At 46.0% G+C, this 17062-nt stretch overlaps 1 protein-coding gene across 3 annotated transcripts in view; it reads right to left on the bottom strand.

Annotated features, from left to right (window-relative positions):
• Positions 1-2744: 2744 nt before the first annotated feature.
• The window catches only part of LOC121530852 (protein turtle homolog A), a 49991-nt gene continuing 35673 nt past the window's right edge, over positions 2745-17062 (bottom strand). For 2 of the 3 annotated variants that reach the window (XM_041836140.2, XM_041836139.2), the window contains exons 7-22: positions 15380-15521; positions 14803-14948; positions 14549-14691; positions 14306-14446; positions 10209-10325; positions 9950-10100; positions 9722-9833; positions 9446-9621; positions 9114-9352; positions 8837-8921; positions 8405-8575; positions 7609-7645; positions 3781-7335; positions 3455-3624; positions 3099-3308; positions 2745-2818 (exon numbers count right to left, since the gene is read on the bottom strand). In XM_041836140.2, coding sequence (XP_041692074.2) covers positions 3115-3308; positions 3455-3624; positions 3781-7335; positions 7609-7645; positions 8405-8575; positions 8837-8921; positions 9114-9352; positions 9446-9621; positions 9722-9833; positions 9950-10100; positions 10209-10325; positions 14306-14446; positions 14549-14691; positions 14803-14948; positions 15380-15521 — 5579 coding nt within the window. In that variant the 3' untranslated portion in view covers positions 2745-2818; positions 3099-3114. The remainder of the gene's footprint in view (positions 2819-3098; positions 3309-3454; positions 3625-3780; positions 7336-7608; positions 7646-8404; positions 8576-8836; positions 8922-9113; positions 9353-9445; positions 9622-9721; positions 9834-9949; positions 10101-10208; positions 10326-14305; positions 14447-14548; positions 14692-14802; positions 14949-15379; positions 15522-17062) is intronic. The other variant, XM_041836141.2, reaches the window with a different exon arrangement.

Raw genomic sequence — 17062 nt, 5'->3', positions numbered from 1 at the left:
AATTATTCAGGTGTCCACCAGGTCAATTTCTAGAAGAGGCCTAGTTGTTATTGAATATTAACTTTATTGCTAAGTGAACAGCAGAACAAAATTATGTTGCATCCCTCTCACAAATGTAATAGAAAAAGGCTTTAAAACGTAATAACATCAGTTAATTATGTACATCACAGGTTAAAAGCAGTTACTAGACATAGTTTGTGTGTATATACACACTGTCTGTCTGTCTGTCTGTCTGTCTGTCTGTCTATATATATATATATAAGTCACTGGTTGTGTGTTGAGGGGGAATTACAGTGAGTTAAGAAGTCTGATTGCAAGTTATCAAATTAAACTTTATTTTTTGGACCCAGGGCCTCAATTCCCTCTTTGTGTGGGGACAGCGCATCTGACGAGCAGCAACAGCCCATCAAGCGACGGAGGATGCTGGGACCAGGAGAACAACAGAGGTTGGCTATAGAGGTAAGTTGTGATGTAATTGTCAGTGTTTCCCACCTAGAACTTTTTTCAGGCCTGGTAGTATGTAGCCAAAACCCTGAACAATCAGCACCTTGGTAATCATATACTTGAGTTGGACATAGGCATGTGTCAGTCAGGATCACTTGCATCAAAAATAGCTTAATTGCAAATTAAAGCTGATGATGTATCTTTTACAGGTATGTGATACCATCCTGAGTCATGCCAAAGAGAGGTTCTCCTTCACCCAGCACCTCATCAGCGCAACACTATTGCACGGAGAGTTGTTCCCACAACACAGTGTGAAGTTCCCCGATACAGCGCTTGAAACAACCGTGGAGGCGTACCCCATGTTGAACAAGGCCAAGCTCAAAACCAAACTGTCCCTCATCTATGAGAACAGTGAGTTCAAGGCTTGTAGTGGTGCAGTGCCCCTGTACCAGTTCTTCATGGAGAACAACCTTCAGAGCACTTTCACAGAGACTGCCAGCCTCCTCAAGATCCTCATCACCACACCCATGACAACTGCTGAGTCAGAAAGGTGCTTCTCTACACTGAAAAGGATCAAGACCTTCCTGAGAAACAGCATGACACAGGATCGCCTGAACGCTCTGGCCATGCTCTCCATGGAGAAGAAACTTGTCAGGGACATTCCTGACTTTAATCAAAGGGTCATTGAGAGGTTTTGCCACTCAGAAGGACAGACGGGCAAAATTCCTGTACAAATAAGATGACAGACACACACACACAGAGCAGCTCTGGCCGCATGTTTCTTTGTATATAGTTGACCTTAGCATAAAAATCCAGTTATATATGGTACTCTAGAAAGTCTTAATAGTGTCTTTGCTAATATTACTGTATATATGTTGTTTTGTATCAATTAATTGTTGCAGTTCTGGAGCACATTAACAATTAGTCACATTTAGTATGATCATAAAATACTGTATGCTATTCTTCCAGTCAAAGGTTTGAGTTCATCCACTTGATATCCATTTCTATATTATACATCCTTTCATACAGTGTAAGATTTCCTATAAACTTTATAATAATTTCATGTTATTGTCCACTTTCCACTCTGTTCTGACAGCATGCCTGTTGCGTTGCCTGTTTACTACCAATGGTGAAAAGTTCACTTTAAATGCAAATGAAAGGCTTGGGTTTGTGTAATATGTTTTTGTGTAAGAATGCCTCAACTTTTTAATATTGGCATTAAATAATTACTGAATGTTTCACTGAGCACTGCTGTCCTTTAAGGAAAAAAAAGGACTCACCCTTGATGTGAAATACTCTGTAGACTTGAAATACAGATCTCAGGTGTAACAGTGTTGCTTCCGTCCCTCTCCTCGCCCCTACCTGGGCTTGAACCAGGGACCCTCTGCACACATCGACAACAGTCACCCTCGAAGCACCGTTACCCGTCGCTCCACAAAAGCCTCGGCCCTTGCAGAGCAAGGGAAACAACTACTTCAAGGTCTCAGAGCGAGTGACGTCACCAATTGAAATGCCACTGGTGTGCACCGCTAACTAGCTAGCCATTTCACACCGGTTACACTCACCCCCCTTTTGACCTCCTCCTTTTCCGCAGCAACCAGTGATCCGGGTCACGGCACCAATGTAACAGTGTTGCTTCCGTCCCTCTCCTTGCCCCTACCTGGGCTTGAACCAGGGATCCTCTGCACACATCAACAACAGTCACCCTCAAAGCACCATTACCCGTCGCTCCACAAAAGCAGCGGCCCTTGCAGAGCAAGGGAAACAACTACTTCAAGGTCTCAGAGCGAGTGATGTCACCGATTGAAATGCCACTAGTGCGCACCACTAACTAGCTAGCCATTTCACACCGGTTACACAGGCACAAGTTATAGCTTGCCACAATTAGCTGGCCTAGTGGTTATGTACAAGTATGAATCCAGTGACTTTGTCCAATATCTTTTTTAAAGAGGGCCAACTGTATTTGATTGTCCAAGCTTTCCAAAAGCCCATAAAACACTTGTTGTTTTGGTTTACATTTGTACTTGCCTCTTTGAAAGGTCCATGGTCAGTTTCACCAAAACACAATAAATATATATATCCAGCATGTCATAACAGGCTCCAATCAGGGCCAAGTATTATTCTGTGGCAATTGGTGTGTACGATGTGCACCATATGATCAAGCATATCCTGTCTTTTTCAGTTGGTTACACTTTTGACAGTGTTCCGTCCACAGAGGATCCAGTTGAATGGTTGAGGATATGGATTTTGTACATATATAAATGAGGTTGCGGTATCATGAAGCTTCAAAAAAGATATCCGGCATATATCCAGGACCACAGTACTGTCCGTTCTCGGCATCTGAGAAACTATTTGGTTGCTTTCTTTGACATATCTGAAACACAAAATGATAGAATACAGCACACCGTTAAACACATTCCCAGGACAAACAATATAAGATTCAGAAAGACAAATATCAAAATACTGTAAGATTAGGATTCCATTAGCTAGTATAAATTGGTGCTTTGCTTAAAAATACAGTGTTTTAAAATGAACAGAAAAAGTGAACGCACAATTTCACAACAGATGGATGAAAACTAGCAGGGACAGAGGCAGGCAGTGAGAAGTCAAAGAGAAGGTGAGGGGGTAACAGTAGCAGGCAGAGAGGAACGGACCAGGGTGGGCAGGCGGTTAGAGCAGCGCTGAGTTGGAGTCAGAGTCTGTGTCGGGGGGGAGGCAGGGATCACTGGGGCAGGATGATCCCTGAGAGCGCCTGTACTCCTGGTACTCCAGGCGGAGTGCGTTGAAGCGTGCCTCACTTAGGGAGCGAGTGTATTGGCAGTGAGGTAGGTTGGAAACTGGTGGACTGATTGAGGGAGGAAGGCCTGAGGGGCAGGATCGAGAGGAACAGCATGGAATGGGAAGAGTCATGGGTACAGCTCACATCACCACAACCACAACAAAAGGCACATGTATTCACTCATGATATGATACATTCAGTGTGGTGAGTAATAAAATACAATTATCTTACCTTTCCTGTAGAGGTCCTGGAGGCCAGCCACAGAACGGGGTTGATCATGCCTGCCCTCCCCCCTGCCCTTCCCTACCCCTGCTTGTGGCTTCATGGCCTCCAGGACTTCCAAATCCACACAGACATCAGCAGAATCCCACTCATAACTCTCATCTACTGATGTGTTCCTTCTAGTGACAGACACACAAAACAAGTGGTCAGAGTCAGACATACAGGGGACAATAGCAATAATTTAACAGTTAATCAATGGCATTTTGGCAATATCCTCAATTTCTTTAGCTGTGAAGACATCTGTGTGTGATGTTGGACTGGTGCGGTAGTTTCACCTTTTTTTTCTCTGCTCACGTAGATCCATCTCGGCTCTGTGTGTCTGTGTCTCACTTTCCTCTGTTGTCTCTGGGGAGCTGAGAAGGGTGGGAGTGATAGAGAGGGACTGACGGAGGAGGCCAATGCTACCTCTCCCACTGCTCTGACTGGCATAACTGGCCCTCCCTCCTTCCCTGTTGTCTCTCATCTCTGCCTCAGCCCCTGCCCCCTTCCCTGTCCCTCTCTCTGCCTCTCTATGACTATCTACATCTCTGGCTGGGAAAGGGCCACCATGGTAGTGTGAGGGCCAGCTGTACATCCGGGGCAGGTCGGGCCTCGGTGGGCCCCTCTTGGACTCCATCGGTCTGGGGTAGTCCCCCCTCATGCCTGGTCTGGGTGTGTAATGGTCTGGTCTGGGTGGGTACTGGTCTAGTCTGGGTGGGTACTGGGGTATTGAGGAGTTCATAGAGACATTTCTGTGCTGTACAGACCTCAGAGCATCCTGATATGTGATAGGCGACCTGGAGGCATCAGGATAAGCAGTGGCCTGTCTACACGGATCAGATAAGTCTCGTCTAACAGAGGCTGGGGGTTGTCTTGCTGGGTACATGGAGGGGCTGAGGTAGGTATAGGAAGAGCTGGCTAGGGGTCTGTCATACCGAGGCCTCTCCAAGGATCTGTCAGCATACAGAGGCTTCTCCAAGCTTCCTACCCTCGGCTGTCTAAACGGGACCCCTTCCCGCCACAAGGGGCCTGGTCTGGAGAAGGAGGATGCAGGGGTGCTTCCTAAACTATACGACTTGACCCGGACGTCTGGGTTTGGGAACTCATCCCAGTAACATTTCTCTGAGACATAAGTCCTTGGACTTTCAAAATGCTCCCATTTCTGTGACCCTAAGCTGATGGACTTTTTTAGGAATGGACGAGGCTGTCCCATGCCTGAAAGTGTTCTGCAGGGGCCAATGCTCAGAGATTTCTTGATGAACGGTGCAGGGGGTTGATAGATCCTAGAGGCTATTTTATTAGTCCTGTTGCCCTGAGAATGAAGTCTTTGGGATTGTTCTGAAGCTGACTCTGGTTTCCCTGCAAAAGTATTAGTGTGTTTTGACACAACTTCTGCCATGCTTTTAGCTGCACCAACCAATGTCTGGGCTGGACATAAACCCATTCTCGATGGTGGTCTCTCTGAGCCTGTGGTCTTTTGACTAATAAGTGTTTGTGACTGCTCATAATAACGATAATTCCCTGTGTATTCTGAACCGGGTGATAGTTTTTTTGACTTGTCTGGAATCCCAGCGCTGTGGCTTGAATCTCTTGCTTGCACTTGCAGAGAGTATCTATAGTCGGGCTTCTCAGTTGCCTTTGAAGTTCCTGCTGGACCAACAAAGTGTCTGTTTTCTAAAAAAGAAACAGTTTTTTGGCTTGAACTTGTCTCTAGGTTCTCCTGCACATGAACATCCCAGTTTTTTGGAACCACGTCTGGCTTACCTTCCAGAGAAGTCTCTGTCTGTGGCTCTACGCTTTTGCAAGCAGTGTCTGTGAGTTCAGATTCATCCCCAGGGTTGTCCACACTCATCTCAATGAAACCTGGGAGGCTCAAATACTCCAGAATCGCACTTGTCTGCAGTGGGGACATTTTGAGTGCCTGAGTTGCCGGCTTATTCTTGAAAGACTCTGATACTCTGGCTACAGAGAACTGGGACTGATTGCTCTCACACTCTTCCAGAAGGGTTAAGGGGGAAATGTGACTGGGGCTGTCACTAAAAAGAGCCCTATCACTCCTTCTGGAGCGTGCTCTGACACCCTCTCTCTCCTGCTCAGGGTATGACAGTGAACTCTGAAGGTCTTCCCCAATTTGATCATCTCTCACTTTCCCTTTGGCCCCTGCTTTGTGGAGCTCATAGGGCAAGGTAGAGTAACCAGAGGGACTCTGATTTAATCTCTCCCTATCATCTATTGTCTCTGTTCTCTCAGACAGACTGTATGGTGCAGTGCCTGGGTAAGGCTGGCCCGAACTTGTGGCCCTCACTCGATCTGCTGAAATAGATCTTTCAGCTTCTGGCTCCAGATGCTGTGTACCATTAGCAAAGGACAATCTTGACTTTAAGGCACCTCCCCCTGGCTGCTTTGTCTCCCTCCAGCCCTCCTCAACCATTGACCTTCTACGATACATGTCCTGCTCTCTTTCTACAGTTCTGTCAGGACTCCTTGACCTGGCTCTGCCTATGTTTCTGGCTGTTCCTTGACTGATAGGTGGGCTTTCTGAGGTAGGGGAGAGCAGAGATGGAGAGGTGCATTGAGTGACTGGGCAGCGTGAGCAGTCCACAGGTAGTGAGTCCTCCATGGCTGGCCCAGCATGACGTTGGTGAGGATATTGGGACCTCGGTGTGGTGCTCTCTAAGGGGCTCTGCACTGGGATAAGGCTGTTGATAGAGGTGACTGGGCTGATGTCCCATTGGATGTAGGAGGAAGGGAGCCGGTCCATTGGGCTGCTGGTGTTCCCAAAGTAGCAGGCCCTCCTATAGTCCGACAGCTGATGGGTCTGCCCGGATGCCCGGTGGGCTTTGGGACGTAAGGTAATGTCCTGTGGCTTCCATATAGGATCCTCAGCCCCTGAACTGCCCAGTTCCCTGTTAGGGCTTGCTGCCTTTTCAGGCTGTCTCTCCTCTTTCTCCCGCTCCCTTGCCCTCTGGCTGGCGGTATAGGTATCCAACTCCCTCATCTCCCTCTCTTTGGCCAGCTGCAGACACTTTCTGAGGTTATCCTGCTCTTGTTCACTTGTGTCAATCTGTGAGACCAGTGTGCAGGCATTGGTCAGCTGGCTCTCTCTCTCCATGGGTTGGTAGTCTGCTTGGTGATGCCTGTCCCTCTCCAGCAGTCTGGCTCTCCTGCCCAGGCTGGGGAAGATGTCTTCTGGGTGCCCAGATCGGTATCTTTTCAGGGAGTCACATGCTCTCTTCTCACTCCTGTCGGAGTGGAAACTGGCTCTCTCCAGCAGAGCTTCTGAGAAGCCCTGCTCGTCATCAGAGTAGAAGCAGCCATGACGGGAGAAGTTCCTGGCCATTGCCCTCACTCTACCTGGGGAAGCAGGGGGCTTGCTGAGTTCTGTAACCTCCACTGTCAGGGGGGAGTCCTTTCTCTCTCCCCTCTCAGAGCTCAGACTGCTGGACTTTGGAGAGCCTCTGAAAGATGTCTGGTTGCTCCCTGTGCCGCTGCCTCCCCCATTGGTTTGGGTTTGTAGGAAGACTGTTTTCACGTTTTTCTTCATGTTAGAAAGAGTAGACGCCTCTGGCAGGGGTTGGACAATGAAACGTCCATCTGGGCCTCTTAAGATGGACTCCAGAGCAGACGGTGAGGGGGCCTTACCCCCCAGGTGGCTCTCAAAGAGGGTGTAATGTGGTGGGGAAGAAGAGCTGGACAGGAGCTGCCTGCGCTGGTCCTGGTACTCTCCACTGCTGCCTTTATCGAAGGAGGAACGATCAGCCTGGGAATACGAGGAGTTGGGGAAGAAAGACAGGGGAGGACACAACTTCATCTTCAGGACGCTGTCGGGGCTGTCAGAAGGCGAGCGAGCTCTGAGGAAGAGAAGAGTCATAAAGGAGGAGAGATGAGTTCAGTTAAACAGTACAGGTTAATGCATTATTACATTATTGTCTCAAGCTTAGAAGAACAATATGTAAGGATGCATTCAGTGGATACAAATAGTTATGCTTGTTATGAGTAGCAGATAAAATAAATACACATTCATTTGCAATGATTCTCAAAAAAATACACAAGAATGAAACGTGGGTTGGTGAGAAGACAGCCAATGCAATGAGGGAAACATGCTGGTAAGGATGGGAACTTACTCTGGAGAAGGACTCTTCTGGAAGGCAGAGGGGAGATCTGAAAAGGCGGGGAAGGGTGAAAAGGTCAAACAATGGCACATGTAAAATAAACAAATAGATGGGATGAAAAGAAATGCTGTCAACTGAAATACACTGAGTAAACAATTTGTTGGTGCATGGACTACAAGGTGTCGAAAGCATCCCACAGGGATGCTGGCCCATGTTGACTCCAATGCTTCCTACAGTTGTGTCAAGTTAGCTGGATTTCTTTTGGGTGGTGGACCATTCTTGATACACATGGGAAACTGTATAGTGTGAAAAACCCAGCAGCATTGCAGTTCTTGACACAAACCAGTGTGCCTGGAACCTACTACCATACCCCGTTCAAAGGCGCTTAAACATTTTGTCTTTCCCATTCACCCTCTGAATGGCACACACACACAATCCATGTCTCAATTGTCTCGAGGCTTAAAAATCCTTCTTTAACCGGTCTCCTCCCTTTCATCTACACTGATTTGAAGTGTATTTAACAAGTGACATCAATATGGAATCATAGCTTTCACCTGGATTCACCTGGTCAGTCTGTCATTGAAAGAGCAGGTGTCCTTAATGTTTTGTGTACTCAGTGTAGATTAACATGCATAGCATGCAAAGGAACCACTTGACAGTTACAAAGAGTTGCTCCAGTCACCAAGGCTTTGGAACTCCAGCTTAGTAGGCTTTGAAAATACTTTCTTAAAGATAACCTCTAATAAAACAAAAGCTTGAAATTGTCTGTCTTAGTATCAGAGAAATGTTAGGATACAGCAGTCTTTACCATCTCTCCTCTTCCTGCGCCGATGGGCTCTTCTGTGACTCATAACACAGGCTGTCACCAAGGAGAGGATGATGGCCACGAACAGGAAGCACACTCCGCCCAACACACCAGCCAATAGGGGCTCAGGGACAAACTCCAGGAAGCCTGGCCGGACAGGGTACATCTCCATCCCTGCAACCATACCAGGCATAGTGTCTGAGTAATGCACTACCAACAGTGTAGAGACAGCCATGCTTTTGACTAACAATCAGAAATACCTACGTAATACATTTATCAACATAATGACCAGTGTTATGAACATTGATTATTATCAAGCACAATTTATATACCTGCTACATAATATTTAGGACTGTTTAGTCTAGGCTTTATGAAACTAAACAGTGTTTCTATCATACAGTTGACCAGAGCTGGCTGTACAATAATGATACTAACCTGTGGTGTTCACATTGACAGACTCACTGGGCTCACTCAGTAGTTTGTTACTGCGAGCCATCAATCTCAGATCGTAATTGCTGTCCTGAGAGGGGAGAGGGGAGAAGGACTAGTGTTCAATAGACACAATTCTGGGCAACGTATCTGAAAACACATTAAAGCTTGGAGGTCATGGCCTTCAGATTACAGTTAATTTATTTATCATTACACCTAATTTATCAAATAGTCAGTGTCTTCATTCATTCTGCCAAGGTCCAAAATTATCATTGCCTCTCACCCTCAGTAATCCTTGCACCAGTAGTTCACTCTGGTTGGCCTTCACAGCACTGTTGAGAATGACCCATTGGCCTCTGTCCCGTCGAGCCTGGAGGACATACCCAGTGAGGAGTGTGGCCTGAGACTCAGGAGGATACCACTGCAGGACAATCCCCAGCACTGTCCGATTGGCTGACAGGAACAAGGGAGGGTCGAGAGTTGGTTGAGTGGTCACCACTGTCGGTGGATATGTTGGCAGGGCTGTGGAGGAGAGACAGGATAAGATCAGACTGTAGATCAGTGTCCAATACAGACAAATTAAAAAGTACTTTGTCAGTTAAAATTTGTACTGACCCTGCGTCCTGACAGAGGTGATTTCACTGAAGGGTCCGGAGCCCAGTTTGTTCTGAGAAAGGACACTGAACTGGTAGCTGGTGCCAGCCAGCAGCCCTGTCACCAACAGGTGGGACTTGGAAGTGGGCACGGAGAGAGATCCCCACTCATGTTTCCCCCTGGAAGCCTGCTTAACCCTGGGGGCAAGAGGGTGGGACACAGAGATTCAACCCCATGTTCCAGAGGGCAGCGTTGAGTTGAGTATCATTCTGATAAACATTGAGATTAGTTACTAACCAGACAGTGAACTTCTGTGTGTATCCTCCATCAAAGCCAGGTTCCCAGGACACATTGGCCTGGTTCATCCCAGTACTGACAGATACAGATGAGGCAGCATGAGGGCTGGTGCCTGGGAGGAGGATGAGGAGGACAATGAGAATACACCAGTGGAAATGTATACACTAGTGTGTATGTAAATAGTATAGCATGTCTTGTACCATGTTGCTCCATGCAGTGGGCACTCACCCAGCACCAAGACAACAGTGGCAGTGCCGATGGTGGCCACACGGTTGGTGGCAAGGCACTCCCAGCCCCCTTGGTGGTCTTTGCTGAGAGGCTTCAAGTAGAGGGAGCCATTGGACAGCACAGTGTATGGGGAGCGAGGAATGGGACCAACCTACAAATGAAAGGGACAACATGTAGAGATTAGCGTAAGTAGACAGAGAGAGAGAGAGGGCTATGACGTCTCTGGTTCCTTCAGCAGTGTCTATCGGGGACACCTCACCTTGCTCCAGGTGATATTGGGAGAGGGGTCTCCATCAGCTTCACAGGGGATGACCAGCTCCCCACCCACCTCCTGCAGGTACTCAGGACGAGGGGACACCGAGAATGAGGGTGGGTCCTGCAGAGGGAGAGAGTTTTAAGTCCATACACTCTCAGAAAAAAGGGTACGGTTAGGGTACAGTATTGTTCCCTGGGGTACAGAAATATAAAATACACATAATGTACCTTCAGAGGTACAAACACCGAGTATACCAAACATTAGGAACACCTTCCTAATATTGAGTTGATTCTGTCTGTAGCGTCCGAACCGTTTGGGCTACAAACACAATCCCCTGACCTCAACCCAATTGAAATGGCTTGGGATGAGTCGGACCGCAGAGTGAAGGAAAAGCAGCCAACAAGTGCTCAGCATATGTGGGAACTCCTTCAAGACTGTTGGAAAAGCATTCCAGGTGAAGCTGGTTGAGAGAATGCCAAGAGTGTGCAAAGCTGTCATCAATGCAAATGGTGGCTATTTGAAGAATCTCAACTATAAAATATATTTTGCTTTGTTTAACACTTTTTTGGTTACTACATCATTCCATATGTGTTATTTCATAGTTTTGATGTCTTCACTATAAAGAAAAACCCTTGAATGAGTAGGTGTGTCCAAACATTTGACTGGTATTGTAAGTATTCAGACCCTTTACTCAGTACTTTGTTGAAGCACATTTGGCAGCAATTACAGCCTCGAGTCTTCTTGGGTATGACGCTACAAGCTTGGCATACCTGTATTTGGGGAGTTTCTCCCATTCTTCTCTGCAGATCCTCTCAAGCTCTGTCAGGTCGGATGGGGAGCGTCGCTGCACAGCTATTTTCAGGTCTCTCCAGAGATGTTCGATTGTGTTCAAGTCCGGGCTCTGGCTGGGCCACTCAAGGACATTCAGAGACTTGTCCCGAAGCCACTCCTGCGTTGTCTTGGCTGTGTGCTTAGGGTCGTTGTCCTGTTTTAAGGTGAACCTTCGCCCCAGTCTGAGGTCCTGAGCGCTCTGGACCAGGTTTTCATCAAGGATCTCTCTGTACTTTTCTCCATTCATCTTTCCCTCGATCCTGACTAGTCTCCCTGCCACTGAAAAACATCCCCACAGCATGATGCTGCCACCACCATGCTTCACCGTAGGGATGGTGCCAGGTTTCCTCTAGACGTGACGCTTGGCATTCAGGCCAAAGAGTTCGATCTTGGTTTCATCAGACCAGAGAATCTTGTTTCTCATGGTTTGAGAGTCCTTTAGGTGCCTTTTGGCAAACTGTCATGTGCATTTTACTGAGGAGTGGCTTCCGTCTGGCCACTCTACCAAAAGGCCTGATTGGTGGAGTGCTGCAGAGATGGTTGTCCTTCTGGAAGGTTCTCCCACAGAGGAACTCTGGAGCTCTGTCAGAGTGACCATCGGGTTCATGGTCACCTCCCTGACCAAGGCCCTTCTCCCCCGATTGCTCAATTTGGCCGGGCGGCCAGCTCTAAAAAGAGTCTTGGTGGTTCCAAACTTCTTCCATTTAAGAATGATGGAGGCCACTGTGTTCTTGGGGACCTTCAATGCTGCAGAATTGTTTTGCTACCCTTCCCCAGATCTGTACCTTAACACAATCCTGTCTCGGCGCTCTACGGACAATTCCTTCGACCTCATGGCTTGATTTTTGCTCTGACATGCACTGTCAACTGTGCCTTTCAAATCATGTCCAATCAATTGAATTTACCACAGATGGACTCCAATCAAGTTGTAGAATCATCTCAAGGATGATCAATGGAAACAGGATGCAGCTGAGCTCAATTTTGAGTCTTATAGCAAAGTGTCTGAATACTTATGTAAATACGTTATTTTTGATAAATAATCTAAAATAAATAAATAATCTAAAAACCTGTTTTCGCTTTGTCATTATGGGGTATTGTGTGTAGATTGATGAGGAAAATGTTTTATTTGATCAATTTTAGAATAAGGCTGTAACTTAACAAAATGTGGAAAAAGTCAAGGGGTCTGAATACTTTCCGAATGCACTTTATGTATATATATATAGACGTTTATTAACCTGTCTCCTCCCATTCATCTACACTGATTGAAGTGAATTTAACAAGTGACATCAATAAGGGATCATAGCTTTCACCTGGATTCACCTGGTCAGTCTGTCATGGAAAGAGCAGGTGACCTTAATGTTTTGTACACTCGGTGTATATGATCTCACATGGTACTGTTCGGTAATGGTAAATTGTGGTGGTACCCTAAAAAGGCTAAATGCTCTTGTACCTGTGGACTGGACTGTATGGTACACTATTGGCTATTTTAAGGAACTGCAAGGGTACAATTATGTACCTATAACTAATGGTACAATGGACGTACAGTGGGGAAAAAAGTATTTAGTCAGCCACCAATTGTGCAAGTTCTCCCACTTAAAAAGATGAGAGAGGCCTGTAATTTTCATCATAGGTACACGTCAACTATGACAGACAAATTGAGAAAACAAAATCCAGAAAATCACATTGTAGGATTTTTAATGAATTTATTTGCAAATTATGGTGGAAAATAAGTATTTGGTCACCTACAAACAAGCAAGATTTCTGGCTCTCACAGACCTGTAACTTCTTCTTTAAGAGGCTCCTCTGTCCTCCACTCGTTACCTGTATTAATGGCACCTGTTTGAACTTGTTATCAGTATAAAAGACACCTGTCCACAACCTCAAACAGTCACACTCCAAACTCCACTATGGCCAAGACCAAAGAGCTGTCAAAGGACACCAGAAACAAAATTGTAGACCTGCACCAGGCTGGGAAGACTGAATCTGCAATAGGTAAGCAGCTTGGTTTGAAGAAATCAACTGTGGGAGCAATTATTAGGAAATGGAAGACATACAAGACCACTGATAATCTCCCTCGATCTGGGGCTCCACGCAAGATCTCACCCCGTGGGGTCAAAATGATCACAAGAACAGTGAGCAAAAATCCCAGAACCACACGGGGGGACCTAGTGAATGACCTGCAGAGAGCTGGGACCAAAGTAACAAAGCCTACCATCAGTAACACACTACGCCGCCAGGGACTCAAATCCTGCAGTGCCAGACGTGTCCCCCTGCTTAAGCCAGTACATGTCCAGGCCCGTCTGAAGTTTGCTAGAGTGCATTTGGATGATCCAGAAGAGGATTGGGAGAATGTCATATGGTCAGATGAAACCAAAATATAACTTTTTGGTAAAAACTCAACTCGTCGTGTTTGGAGGACAAAGAATGCTGAGTTGCATCCAAAGAACACCATACCTACTGTGAAGCATGTGGGTGGAAACATCATGCTTTGGGGCTGTTTTTCTGCAAAGGGACCAGGACGACTGATCCGTGTAAAGGAAAGAATGAATGGGACCATGTATCGTGAGATTTTGAGTGAAAACCTCCTTCCATCAGCAAGGGCATTGAAGATGAAACGTGGCTGGGTCTTTCAGCATGACAATGATCCCAAACACACCGCCCGGGCAACGAAGGAGTGGCTTCGTAAGAAGCATTTCAAGGTCCTGGAGTGGCCTAGCCAGTCTCCAGATCTCAACCCCATAGAAAATCTTTGGAAGGAGTTGAAAGTCCGTGTTGCCCAGCGACAGCCCCAAAACATCACTGCTCTAGAGGAGATCTGCATGGAGGAATGGGCCAAAATACCAGCAACAGTGTGTGAAAACCTTGTGATGATTTACAGAAAACGTTTGACCTGTGTCATTGCCAACAAAGGGTATATAACAAAGTATTGAGAAACTTTTGTTATTGACCAAATACTTATTTTCCACCATAATTTGCAAATAAATTCATTAAAAATCCTACAATGTGATTTTCTGGATTATTTTTTCTCATTTTGTCTGTCATAGTTGACGTGTACCTATGATGAGGCCTCTCTCATCTTTTTAAGTGGGAGAACTTGCACAATTGGTGGCTGACTAAATACTTTTCCCCCCCACTGTACCTTACAGGGTACCTACAGTGACAAGCGTTTGTAACCCTTTAAGTAAAATTCGGTACCTTTTCTTTGTACACATTTACAGGTAGTACTGTAATCCATAACCAGGGAACAGAGGCCTGGGGACCAGCCTTACCTGCAGGATAACCTTAGTGGGTTCAGACTGTCCCATGGTCCCGTAGCTGTTATAGGCAGTACAGGTGTACATACCCACTGCATTGTCATTAGCTGTGGCTATAAACACAGAGCCCTCGGCGTTCACCAACCAGCCAGGGAACTGAGCAGGCAAAGACAGAAGGAGAAAAACAAACATGAAATACAACAGAGATTAATGATCGATATACTGTGTGATAGGATTCATGTTGCCCTGATTGCCTACATTGTCAAGGTTTAAGTTGTTCCCATCTTTGGTCCAGTTAACAAAGATCATGGGGGGCTCAGCCTGGACTGGGCAGAAGATGACTCCTTCCATGCCCGTAGGTAGATACGTCTCCCTGGGCATCCGGCCCACCCTGGCAGGGTCTAAGAGAGACAGAGGAAGTAGATACAGTAAGTCTTTCTCCCAGAGATGGACTAAAACACACAAGCCAGGAAATCAAGGCATGCATAGCCATAGTCAACCACAATTCTTACGTTTGACTTTGAGGTGTGCTGAGGCAGAGGGTGAGGTCATCAGCCCATTGGTTGGTATACAGGTGTAATTCCCAGTGTCCTCTGGGACAAGACTAGGGATGAGGAGTGTGCCGTCCACTAGGATCTTCACACGTGTCTTGAGATACCTGAGGACAAAACACACACACATCACAACCTGGCCTTGAGTTAGTATCTTCTTAGTTGTAATATGCTCCATTGTCTAAGGATTACCTGTGGTCACAATGCTGCTACCGGTATATAACTGACTTACTAACAATCCAATTAACCTGTATTGTAGTGCCAATGGCTTTGTAAGATTACATCGAATCAATGCTTGAAAACATAAGACACACACTTGGAAAGTGTTCTACATGGAACTCAAAAGGGTTCTACCTAGAACCAAAAGGGTTCTAGCTGGAAGCAAAAAGGGTTCTTCAAAGGGTTTTCCTATGGGGACAGCTAAAGAACCCTTTTAGAACCTAGATAGCACCTAGATAGAGTGCAGTATGCTTCTCACATATCCCTGTTGCTACTATAATTGGTGTTTTTGTGTGTGTTTGTGTTGTAGTCAACTCACTCGATATGGTAGACATTCTGTCCCTGTTTCCACCACTCATAGGTGAGGTTGGAGGGATAGGCCTCAGCTTGGCACTGTAGAACTGCATCCTGGGATATGTTGAGGGTGGTGTCCTCTGGGGCGATAATGATGAGTGGAGGACCTATTTTGAAGTTGGGAGAGTTTCAGTTACTGCATATATACGATTTTATCTGGCTGTAAAACAAGTGATTAAACTGATTAACCTTAATGATACAGTCATTCTTATGCCAATTACCAGCTTCACGATCAGATTTGATGTGACAAGGGCAGTGCGTTTATAGACCATCCACCACTAGATGGCAGTATGACAGTAGCTCTGATCTGCACTCTTTTACCTTCTCTTAAAGATTCCGCATGTGTTTTTCTGCTGCTCATTAAAGGACAAATCCACTAAAAAACTATATTTTGGTATTTTTTTAATTAGTCCACTGTTGATACAGTCACAAAATGTTTTGCATGTCAGCAGTTTTCAAGACTTTTGCCACCTTCACGTGCTCGTCAGGACTTTCTAACTGGTTGCTGTTATACACGTGCCGCGTTCAACCACTTAGCAAGTCAGACATTTTTCCTAGTTCTGACTAGCACGTACACGCAGCATTAGAGCGAGATGGCAAAGACATACAGTATGTTTTGATTCGTCCGTCTGTATTTGTTCAGGCTTGTTATTGGATTGCAGATAGAACATTCTCGCGCCACGTTCAAATGGGTTTATGCTGATAGAACGTTTTGATAGCCTAGCAGTTAATAGCGTTGGGCCAGTAACCAAAAGGTTGCTGGTTCGAATCCATGAGCCAGCAAGGTGGAAAAATCTTCCGTTCTGCCCTTGAGCAAGGCAGTTAACCCCCAACAACAACTGCTCCCCGGGTGCCGATGACATGGATGTCGATTAAGGCAGCCCCACACCTTTCTGATTCAGAGGGGTTGGGTTAAATGCGGAAGACACATTTCAGTTGAATGCATTCAGTTGTGCAACTAACTAGGCATCCCCTTTCTCTTCCCTTAATCTAGTTTTTCATTTGTTTCAATTAAAATTAACTTCATAGACAGAACCATCTTAAGAATCATCTTAAGATCAATTATATGTGACTAACTTATTTTTGACAAAAATGTCAGACAGAACCTTATAGTCCCAAGGTCTCGAGATTGCGGTGGGACACAAGATGCTGGCGAATGGGGTTTGAATGTTGGAATATTGACAAGTGGCAGTTGGGATGCAAGTGTGCATCGTCTCAATTCTCATTTTGCCCAAAACAGTGGCAGACTTGAGTGATCACTATGAAACATCAGCAAGTGGCCACTCCATAAAGGGCTTATGGGCCAAGTGTGCTGTGTAATGGGCAGGTCTGTCTCACTGTCTGGATGTTCGCTGCTATGATTGGATAGAGTGCAATCACGCAGCTGTTTCACCGTGCATTACATTTCTCACTAGGGGTTACAATCCTGTGTTAGTAGGCAAGTGGGCATGATTGTAATCCAAACCCAACGCTCATGTCGTGATGACCTCAGTTATACTGTCTTAGATTTGATTTGAATAGACTGACTTTATGACCAAAATCTTGTTGACCAGGCTTACGGTTCTAAGGACTAATGTAAGAGACACTTTAGGGGTTAATACCTTAGAGACCCTTAAGGTGCGCTAACTGAGCTGAAGTGTCAGCAGAG

The sequence above is a fragment of the Coregonus clupeaformis genome, chromosome 18, assembly GCF_020615455.1.
Source record: "Coregonus clupeaformis isolate EN_2021a chromosome 18, ASM2061545v1, whole genome shotgun sequence".
NCBI lineage: Eukaryota > Metazoa > Chordata > Actinopteri > Salmoniformes > Salmonidae > Coregonus > Coregonus clupeaformis.
This window is presented reverse-complemented; position numbering and strand designations above follow the sequence as displayed.